Consider the following 18,532-nt stretch of genomic DNA (forward strand, 5'->3'; position numbering starts at 1 on the left):
ACTAAAACCAGTTGACATTTCTCAGTCATCATCTTACTTGACCTTTCAACTTTTGACCTACTGATCACTCCTTCCTTTGAAACTTTGAAGCACCATCATTTTGGTTTTCTTCCTCTAGCTCTTCTCTCCTTCCTTGGGTGATTTTCTTATCCCATCTCAAGACTTTAAATATCCATCTATGGGCTGACAGCTCTCAAATCTGTGTCTTTGGGATGGAACACTCCTGAACTCTAGGATTACACATTCAGTTGCCTACCAGTGTTTCCATTTGGACGTTAGTAGGTTTCGGTCTCTTACATGCCTTTTCTAGAGTGCTTTCCTGTAAGCCTTTCCCATCTCAATAAATGGTAAGTCCAGACTTCCAGTGGCTCGGGTAAAAACATTGCACTATTTTAACTGCCCTTTTTTGTCACATGTTAAATTCAGTTCCATATCATATTCACTCTACTTTAGGATGTAATCTAAAATCAAATTGCTGCATACTTCTTACTACTTAACACTGCTACCATTTTGATCCAAGCATCCCACCTGGATAATTGCAGTATCCTGACTGGTCTCCCTGATTCTGTCTTTGCCTCCTCTCATTTAATTTAGAAATTTTGAAGCACTGTTAATTGTCTCATACTCAAGGAAGTATGTAAAATATGTACAGTTTGGCAAAAATTAAGTGCAAATCTGTGTAAATAACATTGTGTTCAAGAAATGGCCTCCAGGAGCCCTGCTCCCATTACCTTTCCCAATCACTATTGCCTTCATTCATCCTATCCAGAATATTTTATGATCTCAACTTTTATGGTATTATTTGTATTTGCTTTGCTTTACAGTTAAAAGCTATGATTTAGTGTCACCTATTTTGACCCTTAATGTAAGGAAAAATCCTATAATATTTATTCTTTTGTTCATTTTTTTTGTGCATGGCTGTGACTCATTATGTTTTTAAGATTTATCCATGTTCTTTGTAAATACAGTTCATTCATTTTAATAGCTCTGTAGTAAATTATCTTAACACATTCATCCATTCTACCACCATTTGTGTTTAAAGATTTTTGTCATTGCTATTGATGCTGTTCTAAGCGTTTTTATACCTTTACCTTTGTTTTAGGTTCTGAGGGTAAGGGCATAGTTATGTCATAGGAGGTACATATCTTCAGCTTTTTTAAAAATTTTTTTTATGATAGTCACAGAGAGAGAGAGAGAGAGAGAGGCAGAGACACAGGCAGAGGGAGAAGCAGGCTCCATGCACCGGGAGCCCGACATGGGATTCGATACCGGGTCTCCAGGATCGCGCCCTGGGCCAAAGGCAGGCGCCAAACCACTGCGCCACCCAGGGATCCCATATCTTCAGCTTTTTTAAATAATGCTTAACTGTTCATTAAAGAGGTTGCAGCAATTTACACTTCTTTTTGCAGTGCATGACAACTTCACTTGTTTCACATCCTTGCCAGCACTTTTTAAAATATAATTTAATTATGCCAATTCACATGTGATATGGTTTCTTATTGCATTTCCATGACTAATGAGGTTTGGCACCTTTTCATATGTTTCTTGTTTTGTGGTATGCCTGTTTATCTATATTGCCCATTTTAAAAATAGTGGTTTTTTCCCCTTGTTTTTAGGAGTTCTTTGTATATTCTGGCTATCAGTTGGATGTTGCACCTGTTTTCTCCCACACTGTGATTTGCAGTTTTCCTCCTCTTAGTGCTACCTTTTGCACAGAGTTTTTGAAAACTCTTTATTTTGAAATCTCCAATTTGCAGAGTTCTTAACCATTTGTGAGTGGATTATGTATATCATGTCTCTTTACACTTAATGCTTCAGGGTATATTTCTTAAGAATTCAGGTGTTTTTTTACACAGTCAGTTGTTAAATTCAAGAAGTTTAGCAATGATGTAGTACTTTAAAAAAAGTGGTAGTAAAATGTACAAAAAAAGTTTGAAATGGTAAATTGCAGTTGTAGTTCTGTGGCGTTAGGTACTTTTACATTTTTGTGCAACCATCACCACCATCTATCTCCAGAACTTTTTCATGTATCCCAGCTGACACTATGTACTTATTAAACACTAGCTTACCATTCCCCACTACTCCTAGCACTGTTCTGTCTCTATGAATTTGTGGAATCATACACTATTTGTCCATTTGTGACTGGCTTATTTCAGTTAGCATAATGTTTTCAGAGTTCACCCATGTTGTAATATGTGTCAGGATTGCCTTCCTTTTTAATGCTGATTAATATCCCTTGTATGTATATACCGCATTACATATCTATTCATCTGTCAGTGAACACTTGAGCTGTTTTCACCTTTGGCTATTGCAAATAATACTACAACAAATATAGTGCACAAGTATCTATTTGTTTTTTTTTTTTTTTTTTTTTTTTCCCCGTGGGGAGGTTTTCCGGTGAGGACCGGAAAACCTGCTAGACAAATTCTAAAAGAGCTGTAACACTCCAAGTATCTATTTGAATCTCTGTTTTAGTTTGTTAAGGCATACACCTAGGAGTGGAATTACTGGGTCAAATGTTACTTCTCTTTAATATTTTTAGGAAGCATCCTACTGTTTTCCTATACTATTTTCCACAGTGGCTGCTCCATCTTACATTTCTCCCAGCAATCCCAGAACAAGGGTTCTGGTTTCTCTATATCATCATCAACACTTATTATTTTGAGTATCTTGAGAATAGCCATCCTAATGGATGTGAAGTAGTAGTTCATCTTAGTTTTCATTTATATTTCCCAAATAACTAGGGATGTTGGGTGTCTTTTTATACTCTTTTTTTTAAATAAAATAATTTTTATTGGTGTTCAATTTACCAACATACAGAATAACACCCAGTGCTCATCCTGTCAAGTGTCCCCCTCAGTGCCCATCACCCACTCACCCCCAACCCCTGCCCTCCTCCCCTTCCACCACCCCCAGTTCGTTTCCCAGAGTTAGGAGTCTTTATGTTCTGTCTCCCTTTCTGATATTTCCCAGACATTTCTTCTCCCTTCCCCTATATTCCCTTTCACTATTATTTATATTCCCCAAATGAATGAGAACATACACTGTTTGTGCTTCTCCGATTGACTTACTTCACTCAGCATAATACCCTCCAGTTCCATCCACTTTGAAGCAAATGGTGGGTATTTGTCGTTTCTAATCGCTGAGTAATATTCCATTGTATACATAAACCACATCTTCTTTATCCATTCATCTTTCGAAGGACACTGAGGCTCCTTCCACAGTTTGGCTATTGTGGACATTGCTGCTATAAACATCGGGGTGCAGGTGTCCCAACGTTTCATTGAATCTGAATTCTGAACCTCCACGTGTTTGAAGTCCTTCCAAACTTCTTGTTGTGATTTAGTTCTAGTTTCAAGGCATTATGGTCTGAGAACATGCAGGGGACGATCCCAATCTTTTGGTATCGGTTCAGACCCGATTTGTGACCCAGTATGTGGTCTATTCTGGAGAAAGTTCCATATGCACTTGAGAAGAATGTGTATTCAGTTGAGTTTGGATGTAAAGTTCTGTAGATATCTGTGAAATCCATCTGGTCCAGTGTATCATTTAATGCTCTCGTTTCTTTGGAGATGTTGTGCTTAGAAGACCTATCGAGGGTAGAAAGAGCTAGATTGAAGTCACCAAGTATACGTGTATTATTATCTAAGTATTTCTTCACTTTGGTTATTAATTGGTTTAAATATTTGGCAGCTCCCACATTCGGGGCATATATATTGAGGATTGTTAAGTCCTCTTGTTGGATAGATCCTTTAAGTTTGAGATAGTGTCCCTCTTCATCTCTCACTACAGTCTTCGGGGTAAATTCTAGTTTATCTGATATAAGGATATAAGGATGGCTACCCCTGCTTTCTTTTGAGGACCATTCGAATGGTAAATGGTTCTCCAACCTTTTATTTTCAGGTTGTAGGTGTTCTTCTGTCTAAAATGAGTCTCTTGTAGACAGCAAATAGATGGGTCCTGCTTTTTTATCCAGTCTGAAACCCTGCGCCTTTTGATGGGGTCATTAAGCCCGTACACGTTCAGAGTTATTATCGACAGATACGAGTTTAGTGTCATCATGATATCTATTCAGTCCTTGTTTTTGTGGACTGTTTCACTGAACTTCTTCTTAAAGGGGAATTTTAAGAGTCCCCCTTAAAATTTCTTGTAGAGCTGGTTTGGAGGTCACATATTCTTTCAGTTCCTGCCTGTCTTGGAAGCTCTTTATCTCTCCTTCCATTTTGAATGAGAGCCTTGCTGGATAAAGTATTCTTGGTTGCATGTTCTTCTCATTTAGGACCTTGAATATATCCTGCCAGCCCTTTCTGGCCTGCCAGGTCTCTGTGGAGAGGTCTGCTGTTACCCTAATACTCCTCCCCATAAAAGTCAGGGATTTCTTGTCTCTTGCTGCTTTAAGGATCTTCTCTTTATCTTTGGAATTTGCAAGCTTCACTATTAAATGTCGAGGTGTTGAACGGTTTTTATTGATTTTAGGGGGGGATCTCTCTATTTCCTGGATCTGAATGCCTGTTTCCCTTCCCAGATTAGGAAAGTTTTCAGCTAGGATTTGTTCAAATACATATTCTGGCCCTCTGTCTCTTTCGGCGCCCTCGGGAACCCCAATTAAACGTATGTTTTTCTTCCTCAGGCTGTTATTTCCCTTAATCTTCATGATCTTTTAATTGTCTTTTTTCCTCAGTTTCCCTCTTTGCTATCAACTTGTCTTCTATGTCACTCACTCGTCCTTCCACCTCGTTAACCCTCGTCGTTAGGACTTCTAGTTTGGATTGCATCTCATTCAATTGATTTTTAATTTCTGCCTGATTGGATCTAAATTCTGCAGTCATGAAGTCTCTTGAGTCCTTTATGCTTTTTTCTAGAGCCACCAGTAGGTGTATAATAGTGCTTCTGAACTGGCTTTCTGACATTGAATTGTAATCCAGATTTTGTAATTCTGTGGGAGAGAGGACTGTTTCTGATTCTTTCTTTTGAGGTGAGGTTTTCCTTCTAGTCATTTTGCTCAGTGCAGAGTGGCCAAAAACAAGTTGTATTGGGAAAAGGAGAAAAAGAGAGAGAAGGAAAGAAAAGAGAAAAAGATAAAAGAAAAAAGAAAAGAAGGAAAAAAGAGAAGAAAAAGAGAAAGAAAAAGAAAGAAAGGTGAGAAAAAGGGTGGGGGAAGCAATCAGAAATCAAAAAGAAAGAAAAAAAAAGGAGGAGGAAAAAAAAAAACGGGGGAGTATCTTCTGATTCTGTATACTTTAAGTCCCTTGACTTCCCCTGGAACTTGGCCGTCTAGCTGGTCTTCTGGGGGAGGGGCCTGTTGTGCTGATTTTCAGGTGTGAGCACTTGGGTGAGCTGCTCTGCCCCCTGCCTGGTGCAGGGTTCAGTGGGGGTTGTTTACCCCGTGAGGCCCCAGGAGGAACAACCCCAGTGGCGGGGCCAGCTCTGCAGCCCTGGATTCAGCTCCCGCAGTAGCTCTGGAGGTCTCCGTCTGCAGGACCTGGAGGCTCCGGGGCGGGGCCGCTGATCTGCTCAGCTCGGGGCAGGAGCGTCCTTGCTCTCCTGGGCCCTCCGGGCCTCTGCCTGTCCCGGGGGGAGGCTGGATCCTGGGCTGTGTCCCAGCGCACTGTACTCCGGGTCAGCGCTGTTGGATTCGCGCTCCCGCCCCGCAGCCCCCTCCGCGGAGCCGCTGCTCGAGCCACTCCGAGCTGCTCCCGCCCCGCAGCCCCCTCCCCGGAGCCGCCCCCCGAGCCCCTCCAAGCTGCTCCGGGTCCCGCCGTGCGCGCTGCAGCCCTTAGGGAGCTCGGCGCACTCTCCCGGGGCGCAGTTGCTCTGGTAGTGTCCCAGGGAGCCCGAGGGCATCCCCCGGGCTCCAACTCCCTGCGAGCCCCTTTCTGCCCGGGAAGGTTGGTGCAGGTCCTGAATCTCCGGGTCGGAGCTTTCCTGTCCTGGGGACACTCGCCCCGGCCTCAGCCCGGCTCCTCGTGGGGCTCCTCCCCCTTGGAGGCCTTTTGTTTCTTTATTTCTTTTTCCCCGTCTTCCTACCTTGATAGAAGAGCGAACTCTTCTCACTGTAGCATTCCAGCTGGGCTCTCTTTAAATCTCAGGCCGAAATTTGTAGATTTTCAGGATAATTTGAAGGTTATCTAGGTAATTTGGTGGGGACAGGTGATTTGGGGACCCTACTCTTCTGCCATCTTGCCCCTCCTCCACCCATCTTGCCCCTCCTCCACCTCTTTTTATACTCTTTTTTTTAACTTTTATTTATTTATGATAGGCACACAGTGAGAGAGAGAGAGGCAGAGACACAGGCAGAGGAAGAAGCAGGCTCCATGCAGGGAGCCCACTTAGCCAGTGAGGAGTCTTTTAAGCTGGCTTCTGTGCCCTTTTGATGGGAGAACCAAAGTGAAATGTATACTTTATGGGTAGTGTGTCTTAGTTAAACTTTTTTCAACCCCCAAAGTCATGAAGATCATTTCTATTTTATAAAAGCTTTATTATTTTAATTTTACCTGTCACTAGGGGTGGTGGAAGGGGAGGAGGGCGGGGGTGTGGGTGAATGGGTCACGGGCACTGAGGGGGGCACTTGACGGGATGAGCACTGGGTGTTATTCTGTATGTTGGTAAATTGAACACCAATAAAAAATTCATTTATTAAAAAAATAATTTTACCTTTCTACACTTACGTTTAAATCTTGTTGGAATTGAAGTTTATACATAGTATGAAATAGAAGCTAGTTTCTTTTCTTTTCTTTTCTTTTTTTCAAGAAAGTTACCTAGTTGACCTAGAGCCTTTTAGTGAAAAAAAAAAAAATTCTTTCCTACTCTGTAATGCCACCTATATCATGAATCAAGTATATATCAAGAATGTTTTACTGAGCTCTTTTGGTCTGTTCACTTATCCTTGCACCAGCGCCACACCGTCTTCATTACAGTGGCTGTATGATGAATGCTGATGGCTGGTATAGCAAGTTGTCCCTCTTTATTCTTCAAGTGGTATGAGATATTCTTGGCTCTTTGCATTTCTACATTTTTTACAACTTTGAGTTAGAATTCTATGATGAACTGCACATATTTAAGTTGTGCAGTTTGAGTTTTGACACATACATACAAATGTGTCATGACCCATTTGTCATGAAGCCATGACCACAGTCAAGATAATGAACATAGGCACCACCCCCAAAAGTTTCCTCATATATCTTTGTAATCCATCCTTCCCTCTCAGCCCTGTCTCTAGGTAAACATTCATCTGCTTTCTATCACAATAAACTAATTTACATTTTCTAGAGTGTTATCTACACAGAATCATTCAAAATGACACTATATAAAACACATACAAAAAGTGTATACTTTTTTTTTTTTTCCTTTTCCATTGGGTGTGGAATGGGTGGATGCTGGCTCCTTTACTTTGAGATAATTATTCTGAGATTCACTTGTTGATGGACATTGGGTTGTTTTCCAGTTTTTGAATATTATGGATAATGCTATTGTGAACATTTATGAGTCTGGATTTGGAAGAAAGACCTTTCTAGCTAGACCTTTCTAGCAGGATTCCAAGCCAAGGACCCATAAAATTGACTGCTAAAACACATATATTAGTCTAAGGACTAATTTCTTCACCACACAAAAATAAATATCCAATAGAAAAATGGGCAAAGAAAATGAACAGTGAGCTGCCAGAGATGACTATAGTAAGATGTTGGCTGCAGAATTGCTTGTTTAGCAAAATACTGAAAATAATCTTAATGCCTATCAGTATGTGACAGTTAAATGATTATATATGACCTACTTATACAGAACGGTCTTCAAGAAGTTTCAGAGCAATGCATGTAGGACACTGCATTAGAAAGAAAATAAGAGGACAGATGTATGTATTAATGCTCACATATGTGTGGATCTCTTGCAAGGAGAGAAATTGACAGTGGTTGCCTTTGGGGAGGGAAATTGGAGGCCTAGAAATAAGGGCTTGGATAGATACTTATGTTCTACTGTCTCTCCTATTTTAAAATTTTTTATGATACGCCTTTATCTTTAAATTACAAACAAAAAAATAAAAACTAAAAATTAAAAGTCTGTCACACTCTTAAAACACTGAAGTATTGATTGTTATGGTCTCCAAACGGCTTAATTTAAGGTGGCTGGTTAATTTTAGGTAAACTATATTTACTGTGTCAGTGACTCACTTTCCCTGTTTATAAATGGGAGTGATAATAGTACTGAGGCTTACTGACACAATCCCATGAAGTAATTTAGAAAAATGCTTGGTGTACAGCAAGCTCTGAATAAGGGCCACCATAATTAAGGTGTTTACAGACGGATGACCCTGAAACATTAGGCACACTGCACATAATTTTGCTGAGGTAGAACCATGCAAGGAAGATTTTCTTAGTAGTGAGTCAGGGAAACCTTGGGTCTTTAGTTTGGATAGGTATCTTTGAGCAGCATCCTAACCTGCTTCTGTTACCACATCACTAACTTCTCTGCATTTGTCTTGGCTGTGTCAACTCTAAGATGCTCTGAGATTGATCCATCTGGAATTCTGATTTCAGGATACTTCTTACCTGTTCATCACCGGCCCAGATGTCGTGAAATCTGTCACCAATGAGGATGTTACTCAGGAGGAGCTTGGTGGTGCCAGAACGCATACCACCATGTCAGGTTAGAGTCCTTCAGGCTCACCTTACTATTTTTATTATTTTTTTATTTTTTTGAAAATTTTATTTATTCATGAGAGACACAGAGAGAGATTGGCAGAGACACAGGCAGAGGGAGAAGCAGGCTCCAATGCAGGGAGCCCAACGCAGGACTCGTTCCCAGGTTTCCAGGATCATGCCCTGGGCCGAAGGCAGTGCTAAACCACTGAGCCTCCCAGGCTGCCCTCACCTTACTATTTTTAAACTCTGAGACCTGGACACTGCCAAAGAGAATGGCAATCTTTTATTAATATCACTTAATTGGCTGAATTTGAGAGGACAGTAATATGGAATATTTACTACAAATGTAATAAGATAGATTTAGTAGCTCAAATTTGTTAAAACAAAAATAGGCTACTACTAAAGTCTCAATGTTCTTTAAATTTTTAAAACCAACTGAAATGATAGTTACAAGAGGTATGATTTATATACACACACACACTCTTTTGAACCTTTAAAAATATGCTATACTGTGACTTTTTTTTAAAGATTTTTTAAGATGGGCTTAATCTCAGGACCCTCAGGATCATGACCTGAGCCAAAGGCAGACACTTAACGTACTGAGTCACCCAGGTGCCCCTGTGAGTTTCTTTTAATCCAAAGTTGAGGTATGTCTTAGATGGCAGTATTAGCAATTGCCATTGGCCAGGTACAGTCATAATATGATGGTCATGGCCCACATTTTCACAAACTTGGTTACAGCTCTTCTTTGAGGTTATGTGCCACACATGCAAAGTTCAGAATGTATAAAGATTATTCTGTACTTTGGACTGAAACAAAGATTATTGTTTTTTTTTTTTTAAATATTTTTTTACTTATTCATGAGAGATACAAAGAGAGAGGGGCAGAGACAGAGGCAGAGGGAGAAGCAGGCTCCCTGTGGGGAGCCTGATGTGGAACTCAATTCCAGGACCTTGGGATCACACCCTGAGCCAAAGAGATGCACAACCACTGAGCCACCCAAGCATCCCAAGGTTATTGTTTATATAGAGAGGCACAGAAATGGGAATAGGGCGTGAATTGACATTAATGAAGACCTTTGTTATTAGAGGAATGATGAGAATTCCATATATTTTTGGAAAGAGACACCAGATTGTGAAAGGATTGACTGTGATAGAATAAACAGTGTAACTGAAGGCAAGAGAAATTGCCTCTCTGAAATTGAAAGATTTTAATTGATTTATACACTGATTTTATATACTTCAGTGTACTGTGATTAAGACATTGAGTCATCACTTAGTTCTCAGCATTTTTTTCTTAGTCACACCTCCATTATATGTGTGAAATCTTCCAATTGATGCAATATCTTTTTGTTTTTGTCTTTTTAGAGATAGAGGGAGAGGAAGAGAGGGAGTCTAAAGCAGGCTCCACACCCAGTGCGGAGCCTGACTCAGCACTTCATCTCGTGACCCTGAGGTCATGACCTGAGCCAAAATCAAGGGTTGGATGCTTAACTGACAGAGCCACCCAGGCGCCCCAGTTTTTTTATTTTTTTTTTAAATCAGGGGTCTTGACCCCACCCAACCCACAAAAGTTGTTCATTTTCACCTTGGGTTGGCATCAGCTTTAACTCATTCCTTGCTCTCAGCTCCATCTCTAGCATACAGCTAGAATAAGAACTCTTCTCATTGCTGACTCCACCACAGTTGGTCCTCACACTCTTATCTCATGGTTTAATTAGCAGCAGTTTTTCTTTTTACTGGAATCTAAAATAATACTGAATATTTGTGACATCTGATGTATTTAGCTCTCCAGAGCAAGACCTAAATGATGCTCTATACATATTTTTCCTTGTTCTTAAAACAGCTTTATTGATATATAATTTATAAGTTATACATGTGATATACTCAGAGTATATAATTCAATGATTTTACGTATTCAGTGTTTTTCAGTTACCACCACAATTTTAGAACCTTTTCATCACTCCCAAGAAGCCCTGCATACATTAGCACCATTTCCCCCAAATAGTCCACCTGTAGCCAGTCAGTGATCTTCCTTCTGTTTTCTGTGGATTTGTCTATTCAAAATATATGTGAAATGGAAATAAATGGAGTCCTGCGATATATGGTCTTTCGTGAGTAGTTTCTTGTACTTAGCATACCATTTTTAAGGTTAATCCATGTTGCAGGAAGGAAAATATTTCAGTGTATGATTGTACCACATTTTATTTATTCATTGATCAGTTGGACATTTGGATTGCTGCAACTTTTTGGCTGCCATTAATATGCTGCTGTAAACATTCATGTACAGGTTTTGTGTTTCATGTTTTTGTTGCCTCTGTATATACCTAGGAGTGGAATTTCTGGGTCAAATGCTAACTCTCAATATTTGAGGAACTGCCACACTGTCCTTCAAAGTGGCTACACCAATTTATAAGTTTTTTTTTTTTTTTTTTAAGATTTTATTTATTCCTGAGAGACACAGAGAGATAGAGACATAGGCAGAGGGAGAAGCAGGCTCCCTCCAGGGAGCCTGATGTAGGACTCGATCCCAAGACCCTAGGATCATTCCCCTGAGCCGAGGGCAGACGCTCAACCACTGAGCCACCCAGGTGTCTCTATAAGTATTTCTTGAACAAAAGAATTCTGTGTTGAGCTGAAACATTTATTCAGTGGATGTTCATCTCATGCCTGTGTGTCAAGCATTGTCCTATGTGCTAGGAATACCTTTGTGAAAGAAAAAAGATCCTGCCTCTGTGGCTCTTATATTCTAGCACAAGAGATAGACCATAAACAACTTGATAAATAAAGACCATTGTATAATATGTTAGAAGGTAATCTGTGCTATGGAAAAAATACAACAGGGTAAAGGGACCTGGGATTTTTATAGTTTGAAGTGGGGTGGTAAGAATAGGCCTCACTCTGAGGGTAGCAGTTGAGCAGATCTGAAGGAATTAACTGCATGACTGTCTAGGGGAGAACATTGCAGGCAGAGAGAGTAGCCAGTGCAAAGGAGGGAGGGAGAATGGCTGGCATGTTCAGTGAACAGCAAGGAGGGTGGCTGGAGACATGACATAATCTGGCTTAAAAAGTTGTTTGGCTGCTGTGTGGAGAAGAGGTGGTAGGAGAAATAGTGGAAGCAGGGAGTCTGGAAGAGAGTTTCTGGCCCTACTTCCTCCATCATGTCTGTGGCGTTGTTTGGCTGTTCTTTGATTTCAGAATATTCTTGAGGAATGATGGCTTTCTTTCTCACCAGGCTCACGTGGTTCTGCTCCTTCCCCTCCACCATTCCTGAGGACCATGACCGGGTCCATTATTCTTTTTTTTTTTTAATTTTTCAGCATTTTTGAAAGCTAAGGGAATCTATAACTAGGTGTGATTCTTGATGTGGGACTATAGTGGTTAAGATGGGCTGGGTTCTACTCTGCTAGAACTGATATTCTAGGGGAGATGTCATGCAGACAGCAGGGAAATGGACAATAGGTATTGTGGAGAAGAGAGTGAAGAAAACGCCCATATAGGATGACGATGGCACATGAGGGCCGTGGGGAATAAAGAAAGGCATGACCTTGCAGAGATGTGTGGGTATAGAGCAGAGGGACCAGGGTGCACAGACGAGGGGGTGTGGTGTGTGCTATCTCATCCTCACAGAGCTATGAGTAGTCTGCAGACACGCCTTAGGAGGGGCAGGTGCATATGAAGCAGCACCTTTAGCCTGACAGGTGGCCAGGCCATCATAGCTTCTCTATTTTCTCAGGTGTTGCCCACAGAGCTTTTGAAAATGATGTTGATGCCTTGTGTAATCTCCGGGAGTTCTTCAACTACCTGCCGCTCAGCAATCAGGACCCAGCTCCCATCTGCGAATGTCATGATCCCAGGTGAGTTGCAGGCAAGCGCACCGACTCTCATTGCCCTTTTCTGGCTTCTCTGCCCTGACAGGACCTCCATGGTCTGCCTTATTGGGCAGCTTGGAGTAGACTGTGGAGTGGAGCCAGTGAGGCTCCCAGGTGTTGGCACGGTGGTGGCATGTTTGAGTACAGGAGCAAAGAAAAATTTTATTTGTATCCACTTTTTTTCCTGTAATATCTGATAAATAGCTTGGGAGTAAAAAGCCTCCTCTCCCCCAATTGACTTCTGTCAGTCCTGATTTGTCCAGAATTGGAAATGAAAATGTATTTTGTTTTGATGTGAAATGGTACAGATAATGCGCCCTTAGGAAACATGCTTGTACACATCTGCTTGTGGCAGCGTAGGGGAAGGGTGAATTGCTGGCTTCCTAGGGAAGACTCTCTCCTTCGTGATATTGGGACTACTGCCTGATGTGGGGGCACCACTTAGTAAGCCAGAGGTTCAGCTGGGGAACTACTGCTTTAGATCTCTGGGTGCTTTCTTCTCCATTTTGTTTCCACTCTGAGATTCAAACTTCAGACTCAAGCTACTTCAAACTCACTTGGCCTGGCCTTTGTTTTGCAGAAGGGATTTAGAATTATATCTCACAGTAAGAAGCCATTAGTAGACATTGCTCCATGGGATGGACCTGGGCTCCCACCTGCTCCAGCCCCACTCCTTAGAGGACCTAAGTACTGGTGTATTATGTATAGTCATGAAAGGGAGGGTGTTCACAGGCCCATAATGATGGACACAGCCTCTTTTTCTGAGAATCTATACTGTTTGGGGTTCTTGAAAAGTTTAGGACACCATTTGAAGGTATTAGAGCCCAGGGGCCTAGGAATGACTGAATAGCCTGCTTAGGCCCAGCCATATCTCCTCTCCATGTGATCCCAGAGTAGCTTGTGTATAGGTTGCAAATGAAAAGTAAGGGGGAGGACTTTATCCAGTAGGGCTATATTCAATACCCTAGTGTAGAGTTCTCTGGGAAGCTGAGCTTAATGGGGCATGTGGCTATACCAAGGCCAAACCTCAGCTCAGGTATATACCTCAGGGCCTGAATAACCCTTGCCTGCCTGTCTGGGCCAGGAGGAGGTGAGAGCATGTGGGAGAACAGCATGTTGCTGCCAAGTCCTCATGTGGTATGGCAGTGGGTCGTGGCGGGCTCCTTCCTCAGCCACGTAGATGCATGAGGAAGCAGAGAGCCATGAGCCTAGCTCTGGTTGGTCCTCAGTGATTCTCCCCACCAGAGGGCCTGGAGTTTACTTTTTTGGTAAAGGAGCTCTAGCAGGTTTATTTTCCAAAAGGAATGTGAACCCACAGTGTTCAGTAGCAGAATTCTGACTTTGCATTTCCAGGTCCTTGTTCTTTTATTTTTAATGTCTCAGGAAGTGAGAGCAGGACTTGCTAGAACAGTATTGTCTTCACTGCAGTCCTGTAGCACCCCACACCGTAGGAGGTGTTCAGAGAGGATAAATGATAGAACCACATTCAGGAGAATAAGCTCATTTTTCCCCAGTAAATCAAAACAAAGATCTTTTGGGTTAATATCAAACTCAAGTTCAGTTTGACATGGTGGTAAGAAAGGAATGCATTTTTCAGGATACTTTGCAAGCCCAATAGGGACAGAATCTGCCTAATCCTCTTGATGTCTCTCCCATCTCCCAGCCACTGGCTCTTCCCATGTTGATTGTATTTGCTTTTTTTTTTCTTTTCAAAGTGACCGTATGGTTCCTGAGCTTGACACAATTGTCCCCTTGGAATCGACCAAAGCCTACAACATGGTGGACATCATCCATTCTGTAAGTGCCACATCTGCTGGCCTTGTCTGTGCTAGCTCAGCCATGACCAAGGTCCTTGTGCTTTGACGTAGGGAGGAAGTGCCAAGCCCACAGGCTTTAATGTTGGGCAACACAAGCAGAGCATGGCGGGCACAGGACAGGGGCCACTCAGTAGTGAGTTCTAGGAAGAGCTGGTGGTGGTAGCCGTGTTACGTGTTACTGGCTCTCCTGGACTTGGCGGGGGAGGGTGGCAAGCCAGTTGAACAAGGAGATTTCAGGGGTCTTTAGACAGGACTGTGAGGTGCATAGAGAAGGGTCTATGTCCCCAAAGTCTGGAGTTTAGGTCAGGGAGACTTTTGGTTAGGAACCTTTGGACCTTATGCTCAGTGGGCATTTGTTTTTCTAGAGAAATGAGAGTACACAAGTTATCCTATGACAAGATAGTAGGGGTATGTATAGGTCTGGAGAGGACAAGAGTCATTTTCATTTTTACCTTTTTTCTCTGTGTAGCAGATTCCTGGATCATTAAGTGAAAAAGTCAGTGTTGGGGCAAGTTGGAGGCATGACCATGTCTCCCACATACTCTCATGTGTACACTGTGCTCTCTGCAGTCCTTGCCTGATTGAACACAGGTGGCTCTGTGGGCACAACCTTTCCCAGAGTCCTGGTTCTCCCAGTGGCCTGTACCCTTCTCCCCTATTCTGGGGAGCCAGCATGAACCAGCAGCCATGGCTAGACTCCGCTCCTCCTCATTGCTGGATTCTGTAGCCTGTTGAATACCATTTGAGCTGTGGAGAATAGATCTTGATAAGTTTGCCTTTCTCTGACCTCAGCTTGAGGGACTCTCTATACCCTCATACTTGTGCCTGTCTCCCACTGCCTCGGCTCCTTGACTCTCCAGCCCTCAATCTTCCCATTCCTCTGGAGCCCTCAGCCCTCCTGGCCTCTACCTTCTTGGCTCAGCTTAGAATCTGCCTTTCTGCCAGGTACCAATGGCCAGGCACTGTTCTTAGTACTGGAACTATGGGATACTGTGACGGAAAATCCCTGCCTCAGGGACCTTTATATTTGGGTGAGAGAGATGGAGAGCAAACGTGTACATGGCATGGGTAGTTTTAGGTCCAAAGAAGGTAAAATAGGGTCTCTGTCGTTAGCTCCCCTGATTCTTTTGCTCTGTAGAGCCTCATCTGCTTCATCTGTGGTTGCTAGAGGAAAGCCCAGAGCCCTACTGTAGCTGGCCTGGGCACTTAGGGTGCCTATCTGGCCTCCCCTCAGCACCTGTTCTTATCTTCTTCACTTCCTAAGGCTAGATCTGACCCTTCCTTTCTCTGCTCCCACTCTGGTCTGATGACTTGGGCATTTTCTCCTTCATGGAGAAAATTGAAAGCATCAGGTTCCTTACTCCCTGTAGGTGAGGATTTCTCCATCTCGCCGTCCCTCCATGTTTCCCCAGACTTGAAGAATGAGGTACCTCTACCTGGGCTTCTGACTCCATCCTTCCCCACCTGGTGTCTTGCTTTCTTGACCGGTTTTTGTAAATCTCTTAATTTCTTCTTCCTTTTACTCCTCCCTCTAGCAATAAATATGTATGAACAAGCTTTGATACATATATATATCAAATATATATATATATAAAATATAGTTATATATATATATATATATTTTTTTTTTGTCTGCTAAAAAAGAAAAAAACTCTTCTTAACCCATATCTCTGTTTAACTGCTGTCCAAATTTTCTCCCTTTCCACTTAAAGCCCTCTTGTCTCTTCTTTCCTCCTCACTGGAATGTGGCCTCTGATTTTCTCTTTCTTGAATGATAGACCTGCTAATGACTTCTCTAGTTGCTAAATCCAGAGGATTAAGTCTTTAAATAGATATAGTTAGAGGTAACCATTATGAAAAAATACTTCCTTAAGTAACAGAAAAACGTATGTAGAACAGATCAAATGAAATGCATCACATAGAGAAACAGAAGCCTGCCTCCCTGGTGATCTCATGCCAGTCACTCTTTCTATGCAAGCCTCTAGAGAAACTACCATACTGACTTTTGACAGTGTAGATTAGGATTTTTTGTTTTTCTCCATTGTATAAACAGAATTCTATGGCTTCCTGTGTCTGGTTTCTTTGACTTAACATTGTGTTTGTGAGATTTGTTCATATTGTTCTCATTGGTCTCTCTTTAGTCTCTTGTATGAACAGACCACAGTTAACCTACTATTGGTGGGCATTTGGGTCATTTTTAGTTTGGGACTGTTAGCGATAATTCTGATATGAACACTTTGTTACGTGATTTATTAAGTAAATTACACATTTCTGTTGGAGCTCTACAGTGAAAGTACCACGTTGTAGGATGTGCTTGTCTTTAGTGGATGTTGCCAAAGTGGCTTCCAAGGGATTATGCCAATTGGCACCCCCACCAGCAGCATCTCAGGGTTCCAGTTGCTTCACAGTCTCTTCAACACTCAGCCACAATCATGGTGCCTTCATTATTGACAGTTTATGGGATGCTTTTACATCTGGCAGGAATAGTTCCTATTGATGACTATTCAGAGTTTTCTTGCCTAGTCTTGCTTGTTTGCTTTTCCACGTGAACTCTAGAGTTTGTCTTGTTTTGGGGGCAGTGACAGTGCAAATAGGGAATCCTGTTGCTTTTATTGAGATCCTGTTAAAATCATGTTAAAAACTAACTTTGGAGAATTGACATCCTTATGTATCTGAAACAATCTAAAAACATAGGTTGCATTTTTGCTTGTTAAAGTGTACTTTCCCCCCCTTAAGAATTCTTCTAAAGATTACCCTGTATAGGTTGTTCATATTTTTTGGTTAAGTTTATTCCTAAGTATCTAACCTTTTTATTGTAAATGGAGTCTTTTCTATCTTCTAATTATTTTTTTAAGGTATATATTGATTTCTGCTGTTTTCTATCCTGTTGCCTATTAACTTCTCATTATTTGTAATTGTTTTTTACTGTTAATTTTTGGGGAGTTTTGAAGTGTAATAGTATACTATCTACATGAAAATAGTTTTTTTTTTTTTTTTAAGGATTTTATTTATTTATTCATGAGAGACAGAGAGAGAGAGAGAGAGGCAGAGACACAGGCAGAGGGAGAAGCAGGCTCCATGCAGGGAGCCCGACGTGGGACTCAATCCCGGGTCCCCGGAATCTGGCCCTGGGCTGAAGGCGGCGATAAACCACTGAGCCACCGGGGCTGCCCTGAAAATAGTTTTTTAAATTAAGTTTAAAATTTTAATTCTAGCATAGTTAACATACATTGTTATTTTTTTTAAAGAATATTTTATTTATTCATGAGAGAGGCAGAGACATAGGCAGAGGGAGAAGCAGGCTCCATACAGGGAGCTCAATGTGGGGTTTGATCTCAGGACCCCAGGATCATGCCCTGAGTCGAAGGCAGATGCTTAACTACTGAGCTACCCAGGCATCCCACAGTGTTATATTAATTTCAGGTGTACAACATAGTCATTCAGGACTTTCATATGTTAACCAGTTCTTATCACAAATGCCTTTCTTAATCCCCATCACCTATTTCACCCATCCCCCACCCACCCCTCCTCTAGTAATCTTCAATTTGTTCTCTACAGTTAATAGTCTGTTTCTTGGCTTCTCTCTCTCTCCCTCCCTCCCTCACTCTCACTCTCTCTCTCTTTTCCCTTTGTTCATTTATTTGCTTTCTTAAATTCCATATATGAGTGAAATTATATGGTATTTGTCTTCTCTTATTTTACTTAGCATTATACTGTCTAGCTCCATCCATGTTGTTGCAAATGACAAGATTCCATTCTTCAATTGATGGACACTTAGGCTGCTTCCATATCTTGGCTATGAGTAAATAGTGCTGCTATAAATAGAGAGGTGTATGTATTCCTTTGAATTAGTGTTTTTGTATTTTTTTGGTAAATACCCTGTAGTGTGATTGCTGGATTGTAGGGTAGTTCTATTTTTAACTTTTTGAGGAAACTGCAGACTGTTCTCCACAGTGGCTTCATCAGTTTGCATTCCCATCAATAGTGCAGGAGGATTCCTTTTTCTCCACATCCTCACCAAAACTTGTTCTTGTGTTGTTGATTTCAGTCATTCTGACAGTTGTGAGGTGATATCACACTGTAGTTTTCATTTGCATTTCCATAATGATGACTGACGTTGGGCGTCTTTTCATGTGTCTGTTAGCTTCTGGATATCTTCTTGGCTTCTTGGTGAAATATCTATTCCTATCTTATGCCCATTTTTGATT

At 41.6% G+C, this 18,532-nt stretch overlaps 1 protein-coding gene and 1 non-coding gene across 2 annotated transcripts in view; one reads left to right on the forward strand and one right to left on the reverse strand.

Annotated features, from left to right (window-relative positions):
• The window catches only part of PCCB (propionyl-CoA carboxylase subunit beta), a 92,214-nt gene that overhangs the window by 22,481 nt on the left and 51,201 nt on the right, over window positions 1-18,532 (forward strand). The window contains exons 7-9 of the mRNA XM_038570966.1: window positions 8,532-8,640; window positions 12,372-12,492; window positions 14,223-14,304. Of these exons, the coding sequence (XP_038426894.1) occupies window positions 8,532-8,640; window positions 12,372-12,492; window positions 14,223-14,304 (312 nt within the window). The remainder of the gene's footprint in view (window positions 1-8,531; window positions 8,641-12,371; window positions 12,493-14,222; window positions 14,305-18,532) is intronic.
• Window positions 2,386-2,447, reverse strand: LOC119865510. The gene has a single exon (XR_005377332.1). It is a non-coding gene; the product is annotated as a U7 small nuclear RNA (small nuclear RNA).

Source organism: Canis lupus, chromosome 23 (genome assembly GCF_011100685.1).
Source record: "Canis lupus familiaris isolate Mischka breed German Shepherd chromosome 23, alternate assembly UU_Cfam_GSD_1.0, whole genome shotgun sequence".
In the NCBI taxonomy this organism is placed as follows: Eukaryota; Metazoa; Chordata; class Mammalia; order Carnivora; family Canidae; genus Canis; species Canis lupus.